The sequence below is a fragment of the Salvelinus fontinalis genome, chromosome 13 (genome assembly GCF_029448725.1).
Source record: "Salvelinus fontinalis isolate EN_2023a chromosome 13, ASM2944872v1, whole genome shotgun sequence".
In the NCBI taxonomy this organism is placed as follows: domain Eukaryota; kingdom Metazoa; phylum Chordata; class Actinopteri; order Salmoniformes; family Salmonidae; genus Salvelinus; species Salvelinus fontinalis.
This window is the reverse complement of record NC_074677.1, coordinates 4,104,106-4,128,004: the sequence shown is the minus strand read 5'-3', so window position 1 is coordinate 4,128,004 and position 23,899 is coordinate 4,104,106. Positions and strand designations below refer to the sequence as shown.

General features: G+C 44.1%; 2 protein-coding genes across 7 annotated transcripts in view; both read left to right on the top strand.

Moving 5' to 3' along the window:
- Positions 1 to 13,236, top strand: part of LOC129867960 (actin-binding LIM protein 3-like) — a 146,454-nt gene extending 133,218 nt beyond the window's left edge. For 4 of the 5 annotated variants that reach the window (XM_055941472.1, XM_055941473.1, XM_055941475.1 and 1 more), the window contains 3 exons: positions 4,672 to 4,704; positions 7,136 to 7,194; positions 7,346 to 9,344. In XM_055941472.1, the coding sequence (XP_055797447.1) occupies positions 4,672 to 4,704; positions 7,136 to 7,194; positions 7,346 to 7,543 (290 nt within the window). In that variant the 3' untranslated portion in view covers positions 7,544 to 9,344. Of the gene's footprint in view, positions 1 to 4,671; positions 4,705 to 7,135; positions 7,195 to 7,345; positions 9,351 to 9,499 lie in introns of those variants that run through there. The other variant, XM_055941477.1, reaches the window with a different exon arrangement.
- A 107-nt stretch (positions 13,237 to 13,343) lies between these two features.
- The window catches only part of afap1l1b (actin filament associated protein 1-like 1b), a 34,156-nt gene continuing 23,600 nt past the window's right edge, over positions 13,344 to 23,899 (top strand). The window contains exon 1 of one of the 2 annotated variants that reach the window (XM_055941469.1): positions 13,344 to 13,509. In XM_055941469.1, coding sequence (XP_055797444.1) covers positions 13,452 to 13,509 — 58 coding nt within the window. In that variant the 5' untranslated portion in view covers positions 13,344 to 13,451. Of the gene's footprint in view, positions 13,510 to 19,443; positions 19,894 to 23,899 lie in introns of those variants that run through there. The other variant, XM_055941470.1, reaches the window with a different exon arrangement.

The following is a 23,899-nucleotide window of genomic DNA, read 5'->3' as shown; positions in this document are numbered from 1 at the left end:
ATTTACCTACTGTATGTCCCTCTTTGCAGAACAACGCCTTATCATGGACAGACCTCCTCCCATTTTAGTAACCATTGAGTCCATGTATTTTTTACCATGTTAGCTTGCTATCTAGGGTTACACCCAGCAGTTTAGTCTCCTCAACTTGCTCAGTACCGCATTATTCAATAATACATCCAGATTCCTCATCCGGATGCTGGTGCTAAAATGCTTAGCGATGGGGATGGTCTGTCTGTCTGTCTGTCTGTCTGTCTGTCTGTCTGTCTGTCTGTCTGTCTGTCTGTCTGTCCCGAGCTAGCTCCTCAGCAGCAGTATGGAGAGGAGAGTAGAGCGCCAGGGGTCTGAGACAGAGAGAGATGAGTTTAATCTCAGCCTCTGATGGGTTGACTGACTGACTGTTATAAGAGGAGCCGGTCCATAATGACTCAGCACTGTCTTGACGATCCAGATATATTACATATGAATCCCAAATGGCACCCTATTCCCTTTATAGTGCACTACTTTTGACCAGGACCCCTATTCCCTTTATAGTGCACTACTTTTGACCAGGACCCCTATTCCCTTTATAGTGCACTACTTTTGACCAGGACCCCTATTCCCTTTATAGTGCACTACTTTTGACCAGGGCCGCTGCACTATATAGTGAATAGGTTCCCATTTGGGACGCACTCCATTTAATCTACCACCAAGCTGTGCCTTTACATCAACCGTCTATGGACCATCACATACTGTATGTAGCTACGTATTGCTGAAATATTTTGAGACCTTGCCAGATGGTGAGGGTTGCCAAATGGTGTATAAATTCAAGTGAGAGGGATGTTGTTGTGATATGAGATCCCCCTCAGGGTTGCCATACTTGATATGTGGTCAGAGCTTCCATCCCTGTGACTGTGGTGATTAATGTCTCTGTACCCATACACTGGAGGATCACACACTGACGGGGAGAAGAGAAGGAAAGAGAGATAGAGGGGGGGGGGGGGGATGAAGTTGTCTGGTGTTCCTGTGATCTCGCCTCTCCTGCTGTTAATAGATTAGTCAGGGGAACCCAGGGAGAGACAGAGCACCCAGCTCCAGCTGAGATAGGGGACAGGGGTATATCCCAGACCCCCTCTACACCCCCTCTACACTGACAGCACAGTGGGTATATCCCAGACCCCCTCTACACCCCCTCTACACTGGCAGCACAGTGGGTATATCCCAGACCCCCTCTACACCCCCTCTACACTGACAGCACAGTGGGGGATATCCCAGACCCCCTCTACACCCCCTCTACACTGGCAGCACAGTGGGGGATATCCCAGACCCCCTCTACACCTTATCTACACTGGCAGCACAGTGGGGGATATCCCAGACCCCCTCTACACCTTATCTACACTGGCAGCACAGTGGGTATATCCCAGACCCCCTCTACACTGGCAGCACAGTGGGTATATCCCAGACCCCCTCTACACCCCCTCTACACTGGCAGCACAGTGGGTATATCCCAGACCCCCTCTACACTGGCAGCACAGTGGGTATATCCCAGACTCCCTCTACACCCCCTCTACACTGGCAGCACAGTGGGTATATCCCAGACCCCCTCTATACTGGCAGCACAGTGGGTATATCCCAGACCACCTCTACACCCCCTCTACACTGGCAGCACAGTGGGTATATCCCAGACCCCCTCTATACTGGCAGCACAGTGGGTATATCCCAGACCACCTCTACACCCCCTCTACACTGGCAGCACAGTGGGGGATATCCCAGACCCCCTCTACACCCCCTCTACACTGGCAGCACAGTGGGGGGCAGAGCAGTAGAATGTGGAACCCACCCAACCACACACAAAAACCATGCTTCGAGCATTTGCCACACATGAGCAGAGAGCAGAGAGTAGAGCAGAGAGCAGGGAGTAGAGAGCAGGGAGTAGAGAGTAGAGCAGAGAGCAGAGAGTAGAGAAGAGAGAAGGGAGCAGAGAGAAGGGAGCAGAGAGAAGGGAGCAGAGAGCAGGGAGCAGAGAGTAGAGCAGAGAGTAGAGCAGAGAGAAGGGAGCAGAGAGTAGAGTAGAGAGTAGAGCAGAGAGAAGGGAGCAGAGAGTAGAGCAGAGAGTAGAGCAGGGAGCAGAGAGTAGAGCAGAGAGTAGAGCAGAGAGCAGAGAGTAGAGCAGAGAGTAGAGCAGAGAGTAGAGCAGAGAGTAGAGCAGAGAGTAGAGCAGAGAGTAGAGCAGAGAGTAGAGCAGAGAGTAGAGCAGAGAGTAGAGCAGAGAGTAGAGAAGAGAGCAGAGAGTAGAGAAGAGAGAAGAGAGCAGAGAGTAGAGAGTAGAGCAGAGAGAAGGGAGCAGGGAGCAGAGAGAAGGGAGCAGAGAGTAGAGCAGAGAGTAGAGCAGAGAGCAGGGAGCAGAGAGTAGAGTAGAGAGAAGGGAGCAGAGAGCAGAGAGTAAAGAGTAGAGCAGAGAGCAGGGAGCAGAGAGTAGAGCAGGGAGCAGAGAGTAGAGCAGAGAGCAGAGAGGAGAGCAGGGAGTAGAGAGTAGAGCAGAGAGCAGAGAGGAGAGAGAAGGGAGCAGAGAGCAGGGAGTAGAGCAGAGAGTAGAGCAGAGAGAAGGGAGCAGGGAGCAGGGAGTAGAGCAGAGAACAGAGAGCAGGGAGCAGAGAGCAGAGAGCAGAAAGCATAGAGCAGAGAGCAGGGAGCAGGGAGCAGAGAGCAGAGAGCCGGGAGCAGGGAGCAGAGAGCCGGGAGCAGAGAGCAGAGAGTAGAGCAGAGAGCAGAGAGCCGGGAGCAGAGAGCAGAGAGCAGGGAGCAGAGAGCCGCGAGCAGGGAGCAGAGATCAGGGAGCAGAGATCAGGGAGTAGAGCAGGGAGTAGAGCAGGGAGTAGAGCAGGGAGTAGAGCAGGGAGTAGAGCAGGGAGTAGAGAGCAGAGAGCAGGGAGTAGAGCAGGGAGTAGAGAGCAGAGAGCAGGGAGTAGAGCAGGGAGTAGAGCAGGGAGTAGAGCAGGGAGTAGAGCAGGGAGTAGAGAGCAGAGAGCAGGGAGTAGAGCAGGGAGTAGAGAGCAGAGAGCAGGGAGCAGAGAGCAGGGAGTAGAGCAGGGAGCAGAGAAGGAAGGAAATGGTTTATTGCTGGAGATAGATACCATGTCTGTCAATCAGTCCACACCCTCATAGAGCTGAGACTCTGTCCTAGTCATGTGTTTCAGACTGCTCTGATGGAGGATGTGTACAGTTACATTGATCCTCTTCCCTCCTCCGTACTCATCACATTAAGTGCCTGTTTGCACGTTAAGGTGGGGAAACGAGAGAGAGAGAGACAGCGAGATGGAGAGGGGGAATGTGTGGTTTTTATGTAGGGCGTACATATGACTTCCCCCACAGCCCCACTCCAGTTGTAGCCACCTCCTGCATGTCCCTCTTCCTGTTTTATTGATGACTCATTGAAGCTTCCGCCATGTTTAATGGATGTTGTGTCTTTGGGGAAAGGGAGAACACAACCAGCACCAGCACCAGCCAGACACATTGACTGATGTGATGCACATGAAAGCTTTCTGAAGAAGCCATTGATCTTGGTGTTTAACCTGACTGCTGGGGGTCCGTCCCAAAATGGCACCCTTGTCCCTATATTGTGAGGTCACAGGTCACATAGTCATATAGTGCACTATATGAGGAATAGGGGGCTATTTTGGACCTTGATATACAGTCACATGCTGTAGGGAGAGCAGCTGCTAGGGCAGAATGACATCTGTATGTTGATCCAACGGTTATTCATCTACATTATTTTACTTTTTTTTTTAAATGTCATTTAGCAGATGCTCCAATCCAGAGTGACTCACGGTTAGTGAATTCATCTTCAGATATCTAGGTGAGACAACCACATATCACAGTCGTAGTCAGTACATTCATCTTCAGGTAGCTAGGTGAGACAACCACATATCACAGTCGTAGTCAGTACATTCATCTTCAGATAGCTAGGTGAGACAACCACATATCACAGTCGTAGTCAGTACATTCATCTTCAGGTAGCTAGGTGAGACAACCACATATCACAGTCGTAGTCAGTTCCTTAATAAAGTAGTTATCAGCAAGTCAGAACTAGTCGGAAAAGACAAATGCGTGTGTTTTTTCAGGGGGGGGGGGGGCGGAGATGTCTTGTTTGAGATACTCTTTAAGACGCACTTAACCCACTGTCGTTTCAGTTCTCTTTGTTGTATATCTCCTTGTTAGTCTTTGTTATACGTCTTAAGCCTCACTAAGACAAACAGAGGCATTGTTATCTAATGTCCCGACAGACTTCCTCCACCGCTCCATCATCCGTGTTATACAGTATCCTAGAGCATTTTTTCGCTAAAACTTGTGAACCACAGCTGCTGTGTGTTTGATATCTTTCATCATTGTCATGACCCTGGATTCAAGACTGATTGTATCAGGAGGGTCTTTAGTTTCAAGGCTCTGATGAGGAACCATTATAGGAGCTTTATGAGACCAGATGAGAACACTTAACCGTGCATTTGTACAGGCAGAGGCTGTATCTAACTATGTGTCGCTCTCTTTTTCATTCTTTCTTTCTCTCTCCTCTGTTTCTCTCTTCTGTCTCTCTCTTCTCTTTTTCTTCATACTCTCTCTCTCTCTCTCTCTCCTTCCGTTTCTCTCCCTCTCTCTCTCTCTCTCTCTGTCTCTGTCTCTGTCTCTCTCTCTTTTCAGCTCCCACCAGATCCCACTACAGTACAGACAGTGGTGAGTGAGATGCCTCAGTGTCCTACTGTATATTGTCTGTCTGTAGACAGGGTCATCACGGGGGACAGTAGTACAGTTACATCAGTTTATACCATGGCAATGTTGAATACTTGTTTCTGATTGGCTTGAAGGGCATTCTAGAGCATGCATTATTTTCCTATAATTCACGGTATAATTAAATGGCTATGAAGTTCATTCTTACATGTTCTATGATGTAGCTGTAGCTCACTATCTAGCTAGTAAACTTGCTAGCTACTTCAGTAAAATTGCTAGCTACTTCGGTAAACTTGCTAGCTACTTTGGTAAACTTGCTAGCTACTTCAGTAAACTTGCTAGCTACTTCAGTAAACTTGCTAGCTACTTCAGTAAACTTGCTAGCTACTTCAGTAAACTTGCTATCTACTTCAGTAAACTTGCTAGCTACTTCAGCAAACCTGATAGCTACTTCGGTAAACTTGCTAACTATTTCGGTAAACTTGCTAGCTACTTCGGTAAACTTGCTAGCTACTTCAGTAAACCTGCTAGCTACTTCAGTAAACCTTCTAGCTACTTCAGTAAACTTGCTAACTATTTCAGTAAACTTGCTAGCTACTTCAGTAAACTTGCTAGCTACTTCAGTAAACTTGCTATCTACTTCAGTAAACCTACTAGCTACTTCAGTAAACTTGCTAGCTACTTCAGTAAACCTGATAGCTACTTCGGTAGACTTGCTAACTATTTCGGTAAACAGCTACTTCAGTAAACCTGATAGCTACTTCGGTAGACTTGCTAACTATTTCGGTAAACTTGCTAGCTACTTCGGTAAACTTGCTAGCTACTTCAGTAAACCTGCTAGATACTTCAGTAAACCTTCTAGCTACTTCAGTAAACGTGCTAGTTACTTCAGTAAACTTGCTGTCTACTTCAGTAAACTTGCTAGCTACTTCAGTAAACCTGATAGCTACTTCGGTAGACTTGCTAACTATTTCGGTAAACAGCTACTTCAGTAAACCTGATAGCTACTTCGGTAGACTTGCTAACTATTTCGGTAAACTTGCTAGCTACTTCGGTAAACTTGCTAGCTACTTCAGTAAACCTGCTAGATACTTCAGTAAACCTTCTAGCTACTTCAGTAAACGTGCTAGTTACTTCAGTAAACTTGCTGTCTACTTCAGTAAACGTGCTAGCTACTTCAGTAAACTTGCTAGCTTACTTCAGTGGATGGTGTCACATTTCTACCGCTAAATTAATACATTTCTAGCGGCAAAATGTGTTATAGCTGTAATATAAGCAGGATAATCAACTCGGGGGTTCTATGCGTTCTCTGTAAAATAATGCAACACTTTTTGGAAAGTTAGTGCCATTCTGCTAGCGTGTCATGGCACACCTTCCACAGAACACATAGCCCCTTGTTGATTATCCCTTAGGTATGCAGGGGGGGTGTCAAGATGGGCTCTTCAGCTATGTCACTCGTCTGATGTTGACCAGTGGTGTAAAAGTATCAATTCTCATACTTGAGGTAAAGTAAAGACACCTTAATAGAAAATGACTCAAGTAAAAGTTAAAAGTCACCCAGTAAATTACTACTTAAGTAAATGTATAAAAGTATTTGGTTTTAAATATACTTAAGTATCAAAAGTTAATGTAATTGCAAAAATATACCTAAGTATTGAAAGTATAAAGTATAAATTGTTTCAAATTCCTTATATTAAGCAAACAGACGGCACTATTTTCTTGTTTTTTAAATGTATTTTCTGATAGCGGGGTGCAAGCTCCAACACATAATTTAAAAAACGAAGCATGTGTTTAGTGAGTCCGCTAGATCTGAGGCAGTAGGGATGACCATGGATGTTCTGTTGAAATGTGTGTGAATTAGACAATTGTCCTGTCCTGTTAAGCATTCAAAATGTAACGAGTACTTTTGGGTGTCAGGGAAAATGTATGGAGTAAAAAGTACATTATTCTCTTTTGGAATGTAGTGAAATAAAAGTAAAAGTTGTCAAAAATATAAATAGTAAAGTAAAGTACAGATACTCTCCTCAGATACTCTCCTCATTACATTGATAACAAATGCCATTTCAAGAGCCTGAGATCAATTATGCTAATGATTGTTTACACAAGGATTATAAAGCGTGCATGTTGCATCGTAGAGGGGGCATTCTTACATTTTATTAATTTAGCAGACGCTCTTGTCCGGAACACATTTTCATACTTTTTCATAACAATGCATTGCCTGTAAATGAAAATCAGAGAGGGCTTCTCCATTGTGTTTGCTGTTAGCGCCCCCTGCTGTCTCTTATATCGCCTTGCATTTGCAATCGGTTAGAGATTGCTAATTGCCCATCCCTCACAGTGTTTCTACTTTGGCGTGCTGCGGTGTTCTGCTGGGACGCAGTGTGTGGGTCAGGTCCCAGGCTGAATGGCTGGGATGCTTGTGTTTCCTCTCTTTCAGACTCCTTCATCTCCAAGTCAGCCTCGTTGCCAGGGTATGGCAGGAACGGACTGCACAGGGTGAGTTCCCTGAGGGGGGCAGGGGGTTATCACAGGATGTGGGTGTTGTAAATGGATCCTGTGTGGACCCAAACCAGCCCATAGCAAGAGTAAAGACCAATAACTTTTTTGTATCTCTAAAATAATTGTTCTTGTCATCTGTCTCTTTCAGCCCCAGAGTGCAGATTATTTCCAGTACGACAGCAGCAGTGCAGTTAACTGGGGAATCAGAGGTAAGCAATCACTGCTTTACCTTTCAATAATATCACTTACAAATTACATAACCAATGAGAATATGAATAAATGTGATGATCAGCTCTTTTTTTTCTCTTTTTCTACAGAATACAAAGTAAGATGTTACGCAAATTAATGAACAAACTGACTATCACTGAATCAAATGTAAGCTGGCTGTAGAGAACACTAGTAGAGAACACTAGTAGAGAACACTAGTAGAGAACACTAGTAGAGAACACTAGTAGAGAACACTAGAAGAGAACACGAGTAGAGAACACGAGTAGAGAACACGAGTAGAGAACACTACTAGAGAACACTAGTAGAGAACACTAGTAGAAAACACTAGAAGAGAAGAAGAGTAGAGAACACTAGAAGAGAACATGACTAGAGAACACGACTAGAGAACACGAGTAGAGAACACTAGTAGAGAACACTAGTAGAGAACACTAGAAGAGAACACGAGTAGAGAACACTAGAAGAGAACACTAGAAGAGAAGACGAGTAGAGAACACTAGAAGAGAACATGACTAGAGAACACGACTAGAGAACACGAGTAGAGAACACTAGAAGAGAACACGAGTAGAGAACACTAGAAGAGAACACGAGTAGAGAACACTAGAAGAGAACACGAGTAGAGAACACGAGTAGAGAACACTAGAAGAGAACACTAGTAGAGAACACTAGAAGAGAACACTAGAAGAGAACACTAGAAGAGAACACGAGTAGAGAACACGAGTACAGAACACTAAAAGAGAACACTAGAAGAGAACACTAGAAGAGAAGACGAGTAGAGAACACTAGAAGAGAACATGACTAGAGAACACGAGTAGAGAACACTAGAAGAGAACACGAGTAGAGAACACTAGAAGAGAACACGAGTAGAGAACACTAGAAGAGAACACTAGTAGAGAACACTAGAAGAGAACACGAGTAGAGAACACGAGTAGAGAACACGAGTAGAGAACACGAGTAGAGAACACGAGTAGAGAACACGAGTAGAGAACACGAGTAGAGAACACGAGTAGAGAACACGAGTAGAGAACACTAGAAGAGAACACTAGAAGAGAACACTAGAAGAGAACACGAGTAGAGAACACGAGTAGAGAACACGAGTAGAGAACACGAGTAGAGAACACGAGTAGAGAACACGAGTAGAGAACACGAGTAGAGAAAACGAGTAGAGAACACTAGAATAAGAAATTGAGGAAACGTATACCAAAATGGTGCAGTGAAATGTGTTGTTTTACAGGGTCAGCCATAATAGTACGGCACCCCTGGAGTAAATTATGACAAAGTGCCTTGCTCAAGAACCCAGGTCAGATATTTCACCTTTACAGCTCCTTTATTCGAAACAGAATCCTTTCGGTTCCTGGCCCAACACTCTAACCGCTAGGCTACCTGCTGTATGCAATTGAGATTCTCCCTATGTCTCTATGAGGAAGTCTGGGCTGGCGGGACACTTCCTCCTACCGGACCTACAAGAATTGACCTCGTCCATGGTGTCACAGAGATAAGAGTCTCCTCTGCTCCTCTCAGGAGACGGGTTCACCCCAGGCCCACTCACCTGGAAATTAGGTCTGGACAGGGAGGGAGGTTCAAAGCCCTTCCGAGAGAGAGAGAGATATGGAGAACGTTGTCCCGACTGATCAGTCAGCTAGTGTCCATCCTATCTTACCTTTGGTATTGACCTCAGGTCAGAACCCGGAAGTGTGACTGTTGTCAGAGGAAGTACAGGTGAATGTATGACCCAGGCAAACATCTGTGATTCGTTGACAATAGGATGGCCAGCATTGCATAGTTTATGTATGGTGTGAAAATCTAAAAATCATTTAATGTTTTCTTCATAACCATTCCTTCCTCAGATCTACCCATATGACGTGTTGGTAGTCACCATAAGGAGGCAGAACCAGCCCCCCAATGACGTGGACAGAGCCAGACTAGAGGTGAGTATCTCTCAGTGCTTGTTAACATGCAAGTAATGAACACCTCTCACTGCACATACTATATAGTGAGTCAATTGTATTTCCATTTCTGAGTTGGTTATGACAATGTCTCCAACAACACTAACCTGTGTGTAATCTCTCTCTGCCAGCGCCACCTGTCTCCTGAGGACTTCTACCGGGTGTTTAGGATGACTATGCCTGATTTTGACCGACTGGCAATGTGGAAGAGAAACGAGCTCAAGAAACAAGTCCGACTGTTCTGAAAGGACCAGACTGTAGAAGCTCAGTATAGCAGCCTGCTGGGCTTAACGTTAGAGGGGCCTGAGTCCTCACTGAGAGCCATAATAACCCGTCTGGGTAGCCCTCGATCCATCAGGTCAGAGTCACAGCAGAACCAGAACTAAAACGAGCTTGGGTTCTAGCCATAGAAATATAATGAGTTGTAATGATATAGTTCTGTTGTTCCAGGACATCCTCTGGGCCCGAGAAACCCAGCCAGCCTGAGTCTATACATCAATAAGATATCTCTGGAGAAAGTGGAGTAACAGGCTCCTCCTCCTGAGCCATGTCTGTTTGTGGGAGGACTAGACCAGGCTAGTTCTGCCTATGCTTTCAGTATTATGTGTTTGCTTTATTAGAAGGAGTTTAACTATAGTTCTTGGCTGTCATGTCATTTTCAGGTTGCTGGTTTGGACAGCCTCTGAGACATTATCTTATGATCAAGCAGGAAAGAGAGAACATCAGCAAACTGTCCAAACAGAACGTGCTACCAGATAAACTCTGTCCTTGCTTTCTTTACTCTAAATATATTGTTTCATTCACTTTTTTTTTTTTTTTTTTTTTTTTACATTGAGACTTAAACTTTGTATTTCTTAATAGAGTGAGGGTTCACCACGGAGTGAAAGGCTAGATTGATATATTGTGGTAGTACGGTTTAAGAAAATGTGTGGATCATTGTGTGTTTACTGAAAAACCAAAGTAATATAACTATCTTAAGAACCAATTTGTTTGTTTGCTTGTGTTGTTTTGTTTTAGATAGCAACATGCTTAAAGAGTGACTGCCCCTAAAAAGCAACTTCTCTTTTTGAAAATGGCCCATGTGGCATCGATATGATTCAAAATAATTTATTCAAGTGTTAAAATTGACTACAAAGTGTAAATAGGATCGTTTTGGTCATAAAGTCAGTCTCGTCCAAAATCAGAGATTTGTGAGATAATATTTTAAAAATTATGTCACAGAATGAAGGGTACCCTAACAGTTTTCCTTGGCCTGGGTTTATTTCAATTTGGTTTGACATTTGAAATCCCTATGGGGCTAGTTACATTTACATTTAAGTCATTTAGCAGACGCTCTTATCCAGAGCGACTTACAAATTGGAAAGTTCATACATATTCATCCTGGTCCCCCCGTGGGAATTGAACCCACAACCCTGGCGTTGCAAGCGCCACACTCTACCAACTGAGCCACACGGGACCATAGTTAAGGACCATCAGTAAATTACACAATGTACATGGAACAATCATTTAAAATATTAATAGCTCCAAATTTCAATGACTTAAAAAATTAAAAAGAAGAAGAAAATGTACTACTTTAAAATGAAGATAGCATGGGCAGAGCCTTTGAGGTTGTCACAGACACTATAATGGCACATATAGAAAGATGAGTCCATCTATCACTATGGCCTGTTGTTCGCACGCGTATCTGCCCTCTCATTGGCTAGAATGGTCCCACCTGATCTCGCCTACTCCCACCTGCTTTCTGTCTTTGAGGACATGTATTTCCATTGTTAGAGCGGTCAATCGACTATCTTGTCAATATAATAGACCATTTTTGCTACGTGGGAACACACAAACAAAAGACACACACTTTAACCCCCCCCCCCGTTCGGCTTCAGTCATGGCCTTCTTAATGACCAAGCCAAAAAATGAGGCCAACTCAGGAAGTTCAGCTCCCCTTTAAACAGACTGAATGCATGTTTCCAGAGAATATAAAACCAGCCTCTTGCCTACATACTAACGGTTGATTGATTTACTAAATTGATGGGAAAGATCCAAACAATGTAATGTATGTATTTGTCACGATCGTCATTGGGAGAGAGAGAGGACCAAGGCGCAGCGTGTAAAAAATGCATCTTCTCTTTATTAAGGAGATGACCAAACGAAGCAAAACAACAAATCGAAGACCGTGAAACCAAAACCGACTAAATGCAAAACATGCAAACTTGACACAGACCTAGACACAGACAATGACAAAATCAATGACCCAACAAACACATGATGCCTATGGCCGCCTAAAATATGGCTCCCAATCAGAGACAAATGAAAGACATCTGTCTCTGATTGAGAAACCACTCAGGCAACCATAGACATACCTAGAAACCCTCACTAAACCATAGACATACCTAGACATACTCACTCAACACAAAACCACACACACAAAACCCAACAACCCCTTAACCATATAATCACCCAAACACAAACCTCCCCCATGTCACACCCTGACCTAACAAAAATAATAAAGGAAACAAAGATAACTAAGGCCAGGGTGTGACAGTATTGGAGTTTTGGATTATTTAGTCTTATCAATTTCAATTGAACCAAAGGGTTTCATTTACAGTAATGGAATATCATGTTATGATTGGATCTTGAATTGTATTCAGAGCTGGGATTGTAGTTAGGATAAAAGCTGACGTGAGTGACTCTTCATGGGGAAACTTGATCTGATTCTAACTCAACACATGGAGACAGAGATAATGAATAGAGATATACATTAATTAGATCGAATCTGAACTGTTTCTGAATATAAAGGGATGTATCTGCCTGTGGAGGAAAGTGGATTGAAGGGATTGGAGACCAGAAGTCTGGATTAGAGATGAAATAGAGGAATGGATCTGAATTAGATTACAACTGAAAGGGATTGAATGAACTCTTCCTTGAACAATACCAAGGTGAGGAGGGAATGAATCGAGGTGAGAAGGGAAGGAATTAAGGTTAGGGAATTTTGTGGATGTTGAAGTGGAATTTATTTGATGAAATTGTCCTGATTGGTCTACGTGGATACCAGTCCAAATGACAACCAGGGTCCTGATATAATTTTTTTTTTTAAATGATCTAAATCAACTTAGGGGGTGAAATGATTACTGGTTGCTAAATAATTCACTATAGTGTGCATACAGTAGAACAAAACATTATCCTGTTGGGTTTTGAGGAGGTGACTCCTAGTTATCTCCTGTTGGGTTTTGAAGAGGTGACTCCTAGTTATCTCCTGTTGGGTTTTGAAGAGGTGACTCCTAGTTATCTCCTGTTGGGGTTTGAAGAGGTGACTCCTGGTTATCTCCTGTTGGGTTTTGAAGAGGTGACTCTTAGTAATTCAATAGATCATACAATATTCTTGGTAGCCTACATGCAAAGCTGTCCTTTTTCTTTCAGTTGTATTTGAATGGTCTGGTATGAGGTTGTGTGTCATAGGAAAAGATAGTTCTGGTTGTTAGTGTATGCAGCACTGCCTTTATCAGACTACTATTAGTCATACTGACTAGCAGCAGTCATCTAGTATAAATAACTCTTACTGCCATCTTTGTAATGGCTGTTTGTTTTATAGATGTGTGTGTGTGTGTGTGTGTGTGAGAGAGAGAGAGTCGCAAATTATCGTACATATTTACAATACTAACAGAAATACTGGTTAATAATGTACATACAGTACTTCCAGAATTCACAATCTCATTTTTGAATCTATATCCATTATAAAAGGTTTGGGAGACTTTTAAATTTATGTTTTCGTTTTGTAACTGTACAAAGCAATCTGCATATTATTTATTTCAATGTCAGAACTACTGCTCAACAAATGACGTACATATTTTATTTAAATTAAAGCAGTTTACATGTGGATATTTGTCTGTGTTTATTGTACTAAGGTGATGTCATCGTCTGTAGCACAGTAGCCAATTAGAAATATTTTTAAACTAGCGCTAGGACCCTGTGAGAGCGAGCAGATGAGGTAAACTCGCGTCTGTGACTGACTCGTTTCTGTGTGTCACTTACGCCACACATGGGTCCACGTCGTTTAGCCAGCCTACTGCTGCGCAAACTTGTGCAAAATAAATGAACGTCAAAGAAGAAGCGGATTGGAAAACACACATGGATACCAGTAGTGTTAACTGTAAGTAACTGTCCTATTTCTAACACAATGGCATGAAATGAATAGCGAAAACTGTTGAAGTATTAGTAAACTATTGAAGTAAAGTTTGGACATCTACCTGTCTCTGTGACTGACATGTCGGGGTTGATGCCTCTATTGTTGATGAATTGAGGAGTTGGATCATATCGCAGTAAAGTTAAATCGGTGCAGACATGCTGTTTGAATTGAACAAGATTTCGGCGTGTTTCAGGGAAGTGATGCAATCTGATGCTAACAGAGTACCTGTGGGAAGCTGCGCTGGAAGCGCGAAGGGTTACATCTGGGTCTCTGTCTGCGCATCAAAATACACTGAGGGAGAAATGTATTAATTATTTATTTTTATCAGAGTGCTTTGAGAGATTTTGTTTGTTGAAAATTACAAAAAGCGTTTTTTCATACTTGGAAATAAAAGGCGTTTTCAAATAGCCTACACATAATATTAAAATGCTATTTTTATTTCGATGTTTTTAACAAATGTATTGTTATAATTTTAATAAGAAATGCCTAGTTTAGGAGAAAACCTTTATCTTTTTGCTGTGTTATTATAATGCATCCTGTGTCCACTTCTCATCCTACTCTGCATCATTGTTATGGACCTCGACCTATCAGTGTTTCCTCGTCTTCCCCTTCCTCTCTCCACCGCCTGTCCTCTGTGCTCTGCTAGTTGAAGGCTAGGCCAAGGATGACTATTTATGACTGGAGTGAAAACCAACTACCTCACTCTGCATCCAGGATGTCAGTCCAGCTGCATGCCCCATGCACAATCACCAGGAAAAAACACCCATTAGCCATGTATGCTGTTTGTTTCTATCCTGTGTGTGTGTGTGTGTGTGTGTGTGTGTGTGTGTGTGTGTGTGTGTGTGTGTGTGTGTGTGTGTGTTACATGCATACTATCTCCTAAGCTACATTTAAATGAATCATTTCTGTCCCTCTTAATGCCTCATTGACAAAATAGGCAGACGAAGCACAAAGACACGCATTCCTCAGTGACCTACATGTTGCATATCTAATGTGCTTTGCTAAGCTATGTTCTAGCTACAGTACATTCCCTGGCCTGTACTGTCTTTGCACATTTGTGTTTTAGTCATTTAGTTCAAAGAAGTACATTCAGTTCCCACGGTCTCTCCTCTGTACAGCTAGCTCAACAGAACCTGGTAGCGTGAGACACGATGGAGAGTTATGTTATGGTGGGAAGATTAGTGTTAGGACATAGACAAACACGTTATCCAGGTTCCACTTCCACACTCCATTCCCCCAGGGGGGCAACCTTGTCCTGGTGCTGAGCCTGCTTAATAAGCACTTCGGGTGCCGCCAATTAAGGTGATCAGTCAGAGTGCCACCTTGGAGAGCCGTGAGGTTGCTGGTTGGTTTAGTGGCCATGAGGCCTTTCGTTTGGTTTTGAATCTTTAGTTTGGGCATGCCTCCTTGTAGCTTCCTTTTTGTACATATTGATGTTTCGTCACCATCTGAACAAATAACAATCCGCTTGAACTGGCCAACCAAGAGGTGAAGAGAGACAGAGCTGGCCCTGAACCAAGGTAGGGTTGGGAGAGACAGAGCTGGTCCTGAACCAAGGTAGGGTTGGGAGAGACAGAGCTGGCCCTGAACCAAGGTAGGGTTGGGAGAGACAGAGCTGGTCCTGAACCAAGGTAGGGTTGGGAGAGACAGAGCTGGCCCTGAACCAATGTTGTGGTCTCCCTTGGCACATGTACATTCAACACATACGCTGATTTTTCACATAAATGCACACATTCATTCAGGTTACTAGGCCTAGAACCCAAAGATGAAGAGTGTAAAAAATATATATATATATATATACTGTATGATCTGTAGGCTAGTTGGGTTTCGTTACCAGTTAGTATCTCCGTACCTGTGGGACAGTTTAGAGGAGAAGTCTTTGCGGGTGTTGGCTAGGAATATGACTCATCCGAGACTTCAGAACATTCTTGTCCTCCTTTCTATATTTGACAACCAGCTCTGAGCTCAAAGGCTTATTGTTCCTCTTTGGAAGACATTTGGAGAGGTCCAGTTATTAACATATGGAAAACATTAATAACTAAACAATCACTCCCACCATATGTCCCATTACAATAAATATGTGATTCATGTTATCCTTGTGTGGATTTGGTCCAAATAAAAGAAGCTTGACACAAAGATCTCCAACTACACACTGAGAGAAGTGCACACTCACTTGGGGAACATCAATACATATTCATGTAAAAACACATCAAAGCAGAGCTGTGTTTAACTTGGATGTAAAAGTGGACGAGATGTCTCACAGGATGAGGGCTTTGGGTAAACATTTATAGTGCTTGTTGATTTAGGAATGTATACCGGGTGTGATCTACTCTGTGGCGTATGAAAAGATACCATTTTCATACATCACTATAGGATTCTGTGGTTTATGGAAAGGTCTTTCCCTCTGAATCTGCTGAATGAGTATAATTTCTCCCTATGACAATCTGTGTAACAGCACTTACGGTGGACCTGTCCCTCCAAGACCACGTGGCCTGACGAGAGAAAAATGGCTCCTACTTATAGAATATACACCAAGCGTGCACGGGGTAGGTGAATTCTGACAGTTGTACAGTATTTTGGTGGAGATGGTGGAGGAGACATTGAGTGGGTCTGGATTAAGACCCTTCTTCGAGCCCTGCACATGACACACTCCTATAAATACCCTGCGACGCAGAGACAAAGCCCCCAGTCTTCTGCTGCTCATAAGGCCTGATGGGCCACACAGGCCTAACACTGTCTGTCTCACGCACTGGAATGCCTGCTGAGACCAGACTGACCCACAACATCTCTTACTCACACACATACAGTTGAAGTCGGAAGTTGACATACATTTAGGTTGGAGTCATTAAAACTCGTTTTTCAACCACTCCACAAATGTCTTGTTAACAAACTATAGTTTTGGCAAGTCGGTTAGGACATCTACTTTGTGCATGACAAGTCATTTTTCCAACAATTGTTAACAGACAGATGATTTCACTTATAATTCACTGTATCACAATTCCAGTGAGTCAGAAGTTTACATACACTAAGTTGACTGTGGCTTTTAAACAGCTTGGAAAATCCCAGAAAAGGATGTCTTGCCTTTAGAAGCTTCTGATAGGCTAATTGACATCATTTGAGTCAATTGAAGGTGTACCTGTGGATGTATTTCAAGGCTTACCTTCAAACTCAGTGCCTCTTTGCTTGACATCCAGGGAAAATCCAAAGAAATCAGCCAAGACCCCAGAAAAACAATTGTAGACCTCCACAAGTCTGGGTCATCCTTGGGAGCAATTTACAAATGCCTGAAGGTACCACATGCATCTGTACAAACGATAGTACGCAAGTATAAACACCATGGGACTACGCAGCCGTCATACCGCTCAGGAAGGAGACGCTGTCTCCTAGAGATGAACGTACTTTGGTGCAAAAAGTGCAAATCAATCCCAGAACAACAGCAAAGGACCTTGTGAAGATGCTGAAGGAAACAGGTACAAAAGTATCTAAATCCACAGTAAAACGAGTCCTATATCGACATAACCTGAAAGGCCGCTCAGCACTGCTCCAAAACTGCCATAAAAAAGCCAGACTACGGTTTGCAACTGCACTTTTTGGAGAAATGTACTCTGGTCTGATGAAACAAAAATAGAACTGTTTGGCCATAATGACCATCGTTATGTTTGGAGGAAAAAGGGGGAGGCTTGCAAGCCAAAGAACACCATCCCAATCGTGAAGCACGGGGGTGGCAGCATCATGTTTTGGGGGTGCTTTGCTGCAGGAGGGACTGGTGCACTTCACAAAATAGATGGCATCATGAGGCAAGACAATTATGTGGATATATTGAAGCAACATCTCAAGACATCAGTCAGCAAGTTAAAGCTTGGTTGTAAATGGGTCTTCCAAATGGTCAAAGACCCCAAGCATACTTCCAAAATTGTAGCAAAATGGCTTAAGAACAACAAAGTCAAGGTATTGGAGTGGCCATCACAAAGCCCTGACCTCAATCCTATAGAACTGAAAAAGCATGTGCGAGCAACAACAATTTAACGATTTAAAGGCAATGCTACCAAATACTAATTGAGTGTATGTAAACTTCTGACCCAATGGGAATATGATGAAAGAAATAAAAGCTGAAATAAATCATTCTCTCTACTATTATTCTGACATTTCACATTCTTAAAATAAAGTGGTGATCCTAACTGACCTAACAGAGGGAATTTTAACTAGGATTAAATGTCAGGAATTGTGAAAAACTGAGTTGAAATGTATTTGGCTAAGGTGTATGTAAACTTCCGACTTCAACTATATATATATGTGTGTGTGTGTGTATGTATGTATGTATACGTGTACATGTGTAACGGCAGAGTGAAATCAGACTGTTATGTTGATTATGAATAGGGATGTAAGAGCTGAACTGGTCTTTGTCTGAGAGTGGCCTGCCACAGTTTGACACCGGGGCCTGTTGAGCGGAAATCCAAGCTGCCCGTCTAAAGGGGCACTCTGTGTGCTGCCCCCCCCCCCCTCCCCCCCCCCCCCCCAAGGTCAGGGCCCTAGCAGGGGAGGCTGAGAGACTGACTGGGCTGGGGTTTTACCATGGTCGTAGACGGGAGTTGAGCTGAACTGTCCCTTCTCTAACCTCGGAATGTCACGGATAGCCAAGGTCGTAGAATAACGATAAAAGGCAGAGCTGTTAGAGAGATTTTATGAGTTATTTCAACTCCCTCCTCAACTCTCTCAAAATGCCCCAGAAAAGCCATTTCACAACCATCCTGTAGAGAAGTTTGGGTTGTTTTTCTGCAACTGTGACTCCCATGACGGCCTGACCTAGGTCTCATTACTGGGTCTTCAGTCAAGGAGTCTCTACACAACACCAACACAGACAAGAAACATGGCAGTAAGGTCTAAAACAAGTTTTGTGAGGGAAAAGCGGGGAGCGAGTATTAGGACAATCATTCTCTCTTGGGGTCAGTATGATCCTCCAGACAGAGGAGGTGCGGTAGTTTCTATCATGGCTGAGCCTCCAGACAGAGGAGTTCCGGTAGTTTCTATCATGGCTGAGCCTCCAGACAGAGGAGGCCCGGTAGTTTCTATCATGGCTGAGCCTCCAGACAGAGGAGGTCCGGTAGTTTCTATCATGGCTGAGCCTCCAGACAGAGGAGGTCCGGTAGTTTCTATCATGGCTGAGCTTCCAGACAGAGGAGGTCCGGTAGTTTCTATCATGGCTGAGCCTCCAGACAGAGGAGGTCCGGTAGTTTCTATCATGGCTGAGCCTCCAGACAGAGGAGGTCCGGTAGTTTCTATCATGGCTGAGCCTCCAGACAGAGGAGGCTCGGTAGTTTCTATCATGGCTGAGCCTCCAGACAGAGGAGGTCCGGTAGTTTATATCATGGCTGAGCCTCCAGAGAGAGGAGGTCCGGTAGTTTATATCATGGCTGATCCTCCAGACAGAGGAGGTCCGGTAGTTTCTATCATGGCTGAGCCTCCAGACAGAGGAGGTACGGTAGTTTCTATCATGACTGTGCAGCTGATAATAGGGCTGGCCTCTGCAGAGCATTGTCATCAACTTCCTGTTGATGTGTAGCTTGTGTTCTCCTCTAAATAAACAGTTCCGTGTTGACATTTTGGCAGAGCAGCAACCTGAATTTTAAACTGAGACATTCTCAATAACAACGCAGAAGGTAAAAATAGTCGACGCTATGGTGTGTTTATCTTGCAATGTGACGGTGGCGTCTTGACAATGTGGGTGTGGCCAAAGTACATTTTTAGTAGACTCCCTGATGACACAAAGTCCCACTGACCAGTTGAAACCTGGACCTCCTCTGGGAGATGGATGTTCTCAGGCGGTATCTCTGGAACCTGTCTTATAATGCATGGAGGAATGGGCTCAACAGACTTGAGCCACGTCTGTTCTCATTGCCTTTGATTTCCTGAAGTGCTGTGGAATCATTGCTATGTAATGACAATGTCATCCTCCTAGACTCTGTCCTTCACTTCCCTCTCAGTGCTGTGGCCTGTTGTCTCTCTCAGATCTGTGATTGACCCAGTCCAACTTTTTGTTGTCGTCAGAATTTAATTTCACCCTCCCTCCCATGTGGTCTCCATATGACCAGGCTCCGGGTGCACAAAGGCCCTCTCTATGAGTCATTCCTCAGCCCTCGGTGAGTGTGATGAACAGCAAGCCTCTCGCCACAACAGCTGCTGTGCATCTTCAGCGAGAGTCGGTCCTTGGCCGTGCACTGCCCTGTAGGGAGAACATGGCAGGTCAAACCAGACCACATAGCTCTCTCTCCTCCTAGACTACAGACCATGTGTTGTGTGCAGAGACGTCTCACTAAGCTCTGGTCCGGAGAGCCTACCACTGGACACAAAGTAAATATAGAGTAATGTGATACCATTTAAGACTCAGAGATCAGCAGATCTTTTATATACGATGCGGAGGTTAAATAATGTGATGGGATGAAGGCGGTGGATGGTGACGATGAAGTGAATTTGGGATGTTGTAGGAACGAATGTAGATTACAGGAATATGAAGTGAATTTGGGATGTTGTAGGAACGAATGTAGATTACAGGAATATGAAGTGAATTTGGGATGTTGTAGGAACGAATGTAGATTACAGGAATATGAAGTGAATTTGGGATGTTGTAGGAACGAATGTAGATTACAGGAATATGAAGTGAATTTGTGATGTTGTAGGAACGAATGTAGATTACAGGAATATGAAGTGAATTTGGGATGTTGTAGGAACGAGTGTAGATTACAGGAATATGAAGTGAATTTGTGATGTTGTAGGAACGAATGTAGATTACAGGAATATGAAGTGAATTTGGGATGTTGTAGGAACGAGTGTAGATTACAGGAATATGAAGTGAATTTGTGATGTTGTAGGAACGAGTGTAGATTACAGGAATATGAAGTGAATTTGTGATGTTGTAGGAACGAATGTAGATTACAGGAATATGAAGTGAATTTGTGATGTTGTAGGAACGAGTGTAGATTACAGGAATATGAAGTGAATTTGTGATGTTGTAGGAACGAATGTAGATTACAGGAATATGAAGTGAATTTGGGATGTTGTAGGAACGAATGTAGATTACTGGAATAGGAAGTGAATTTGGGATGTTGTAGGAACGAATGTAGATTACTGGAATAGGAAGCAGAAGGCTGAGGTTGATAGAAGCTGCTGTCGTCAGCCTAGACAGGAAACCACAGCTGCAGGACATATCCTTTTACCCATAATGCCAATGGATGCCTCTGGACCGCACAGCTGCGTCCCTTCGCCCCTGCACATATCAGCCGCGATGTGTGTTTTGAGTGAATGTTTTGTTGTTTTTTGTTCTAGTTTGTAACATTGCATTGTCCCCCTTTCTTCAAGAGTATTGTCATTGTCTAATTTTGTCCCTTGTCTGCACAATGGTGTATTGTTAGGGTGCGGAGAGGCTGAGTGCAAAGAGCTTGAAGGAAGGCTCAGGACAAGCTCTCCTCTGTAGGATGGATCTGTTTTAGTGGAGACATTACTGTTGTGACTACCTCTTGGAGCTGTCTACATTGGCTCTGTTGCCACCAATATGTATGGTATTATAACATCAGACAGCCTCTAAGGGTTGGATGTAATCTGTATCGCGGAAGAGCCTGTGGTAAAATTGAAAGGTCATTTACGATTGTGTGACATATGCAGCGTTTACTGTGAACGCAGTCTCCGCCAACGCGTTGCCTTTACAATTCAACAGAGCTATAGATCTGATACTTCTGCGATAAGGATTGACTCCAGCCCTAAGAGGCTGTCGGATGTTCATGGTAGCGTGAGTGCTTGTAAGTTTGCTGATTTTGTCTTGTACTGTAAGCCAGCTCTGACTATACTGGAAAAGTTCTCAGGCGTGGGGAGGGAAAGGAGAGAGTACATGTCAAATTTTATGATCTAAGCTGACAGCTCTGTGATCTGGGAGTGTTGACAGTTGGCAGGCGAGGCTTTGTTGACCCTGAACTCAGAACCACGGCAGGGGTCATAGTGTTCAATCACACTGTGTGGGTGTGGCTGCAGGGGTCATAGTGTTCAATCACACTGTGTGGGTGTGGCTGCAGGGGTCATAGTGTTCAATCACACTGTGTGGGTGTGGCTGCAGGGGTCATAGTGTTCAATCACACTGTGTGGGTGAACGTCACTAGAGGCCTCTCTGAGCACTGTGACTCAACTAAAGGGCAAATCCACAGAAATGGAATTGCGCTGAGACTGAGATTTTTCCATCAAATGTTGATTTCAAAGTATAACAAACCATACAAACTTTATGCACAAGGAATTCTTTTAACAATTTACACTGAATATTTGACACAAAAAACACTTACTGGAAGAACTGTGCAGACGCAACGTTTCATGAAGCTCCCGATGAAACGGTTATTGTGCTGACGTTGCTTCCAGAGGCAGTTTGGAACTCGGTAGTGAGTGTTGTAACCGAGGACAGAGGCAGTTTGGAACTCGGTAGTGAGTGTTGTAACCGAGGACAGAGGCAGTTTGGAACTCGGTAGTGAGTGTTGTAACCGAGGACAGAGGCAGTTTGGAACTCGGTAGTGAGTGTTGTAACCGAGGACAGAGGCAGTTTGGAACTCGGTAGTGAGTGTTGTAACCGAGGACAGAGGCAGTTTGGAACTCGGTAGTGAGTGTTGTAACCGAGGACAGAGGCAGTTTGGAACTCGGTAGTGAGTGTTGTAACCGAGGACAGAGGCAGTTTGGAACTCGGTAGTGAGTGTTGTAACCGAGGACAGAGGCAGTTTGGAACTCGGTAGTGAGTGTTGTAACCGAGGACAGAGACAGTTTGGAACTCGGTAGTGAGTGTTGTAACCGAGGACAGAGGCAGTTTGGAACTAGGTAGTGAGTGTTGTAACCGAGGACAGAGGCAGTTTGGAACTCGGTAGTGAGTGTTGTAACCGAGGACAGAGGCAGTTTGGAACTCGGTAGTGAGTGTTGTAACCGAGGACAGAGGCAGTTTGGAACTCGGTAGTGAGTGTTACAACCGAGGACAGAGGCAGTTTGGAACTCGGTAGTGAGTGTTACAACCGAGGACAGAGGCAGTTTGGAACTCGGTAGTGAGTGTTGTAAACGAGGACAGAGGCAGTTTGGAACTCGGTAGTGAGTGTTGTAAACGAGGACAGAGGCAGTTTGGAACTCGGTAGTGAGTGTTGTAACCGAGGACAGAGGCAGTTTGGAACTCGGTAGTGAGTGTTACAACCGAGGACAGACGTGCTCCAGCACTCAGCGGTCCTGTTCTGTGAGCTTGTGTGGCCTACCACTTCACGGCTGAGCCGTTGTTGCTCCTAAACATTTCCACGTCACATTAACAGCACTTACAATTGACCGGGACAGTTGGAAGTCACTAAGATAGCTCTTCAGTAAGGCCATTCTACTGCTAATTTTAGTCTATAGCGATGCATGGCTGTGTGCTCGATTTTATACACCTGTCAGCAACGGGTGTGGCTGAAATATCAGAATCCTTAATTTGAAGGAGTGTCCATATCTCACACACACAGTGCATTCGGAAAGTGTAAATCCCCTTCACTTACTGTAGTTCAATAATAGATTAGTAGATCATAGCTGACACCCCATTCTTTCTGCAGACATCTTTGAATCTAAATTCGGTGTAGATCCTTTTGTCGTTGTTGCTGCTAGACATTACATTTTTTTGTACATGCATACATACATTGTGCATTCGGAAAGTATTCAGACCCCTTGACTGTTTCTACACACAATACCCCGTAATGACAAAGCAAAAACAGGTTTTTATACATTTTAGCAAATTTATAACAAATAAAAAGCTGAAATATCTAATTTACATAAGAATTCAGACCGTTTACTCAGTACTTTGTTGAAGCACCTTTGGCAGCGATTACAGCCTCAAGTCTTCTTGGGTATGATGCTAAAAGCTTGGCAAACCTGTGTTTGGGGAGTTTATCCCATTGTTCTCTGTAGATACTCTCAAGCTCTGTCAGGTTGGATGGGGAGTGTCGCTGCACAGCTATTTTCAGGTCTCTCCAGAGATGTTCGATCGGGTACAAGTCCGGGCTCTGGCTGAGCCACTCAAGGACATTCAGAGACTTGTCCGGAAGCCAATCCTGCATTGTCTTGGCTGTGTGCTTGCAGTGTTTGTTCTGTTGTAAGGTGAACCTTTGCGCCAGTCTGAGGTTGTGAGTGCTCTGGAGCAGGTTTTCATCAAGGATCTCTCTGTACTTTGCTCTGTTCATCTTTCCCTCAATCCTGATTAGTCTCCCAGTCCCTGCCGCTGAAAAATGTCCCCACAGCATGATGCTGCCACCACCATGCTTCACCGTAGGGATGGTGCCAGGTTTCCTCCAGACGTGACGCTTGGCATTCAGGCCAAAGAGTT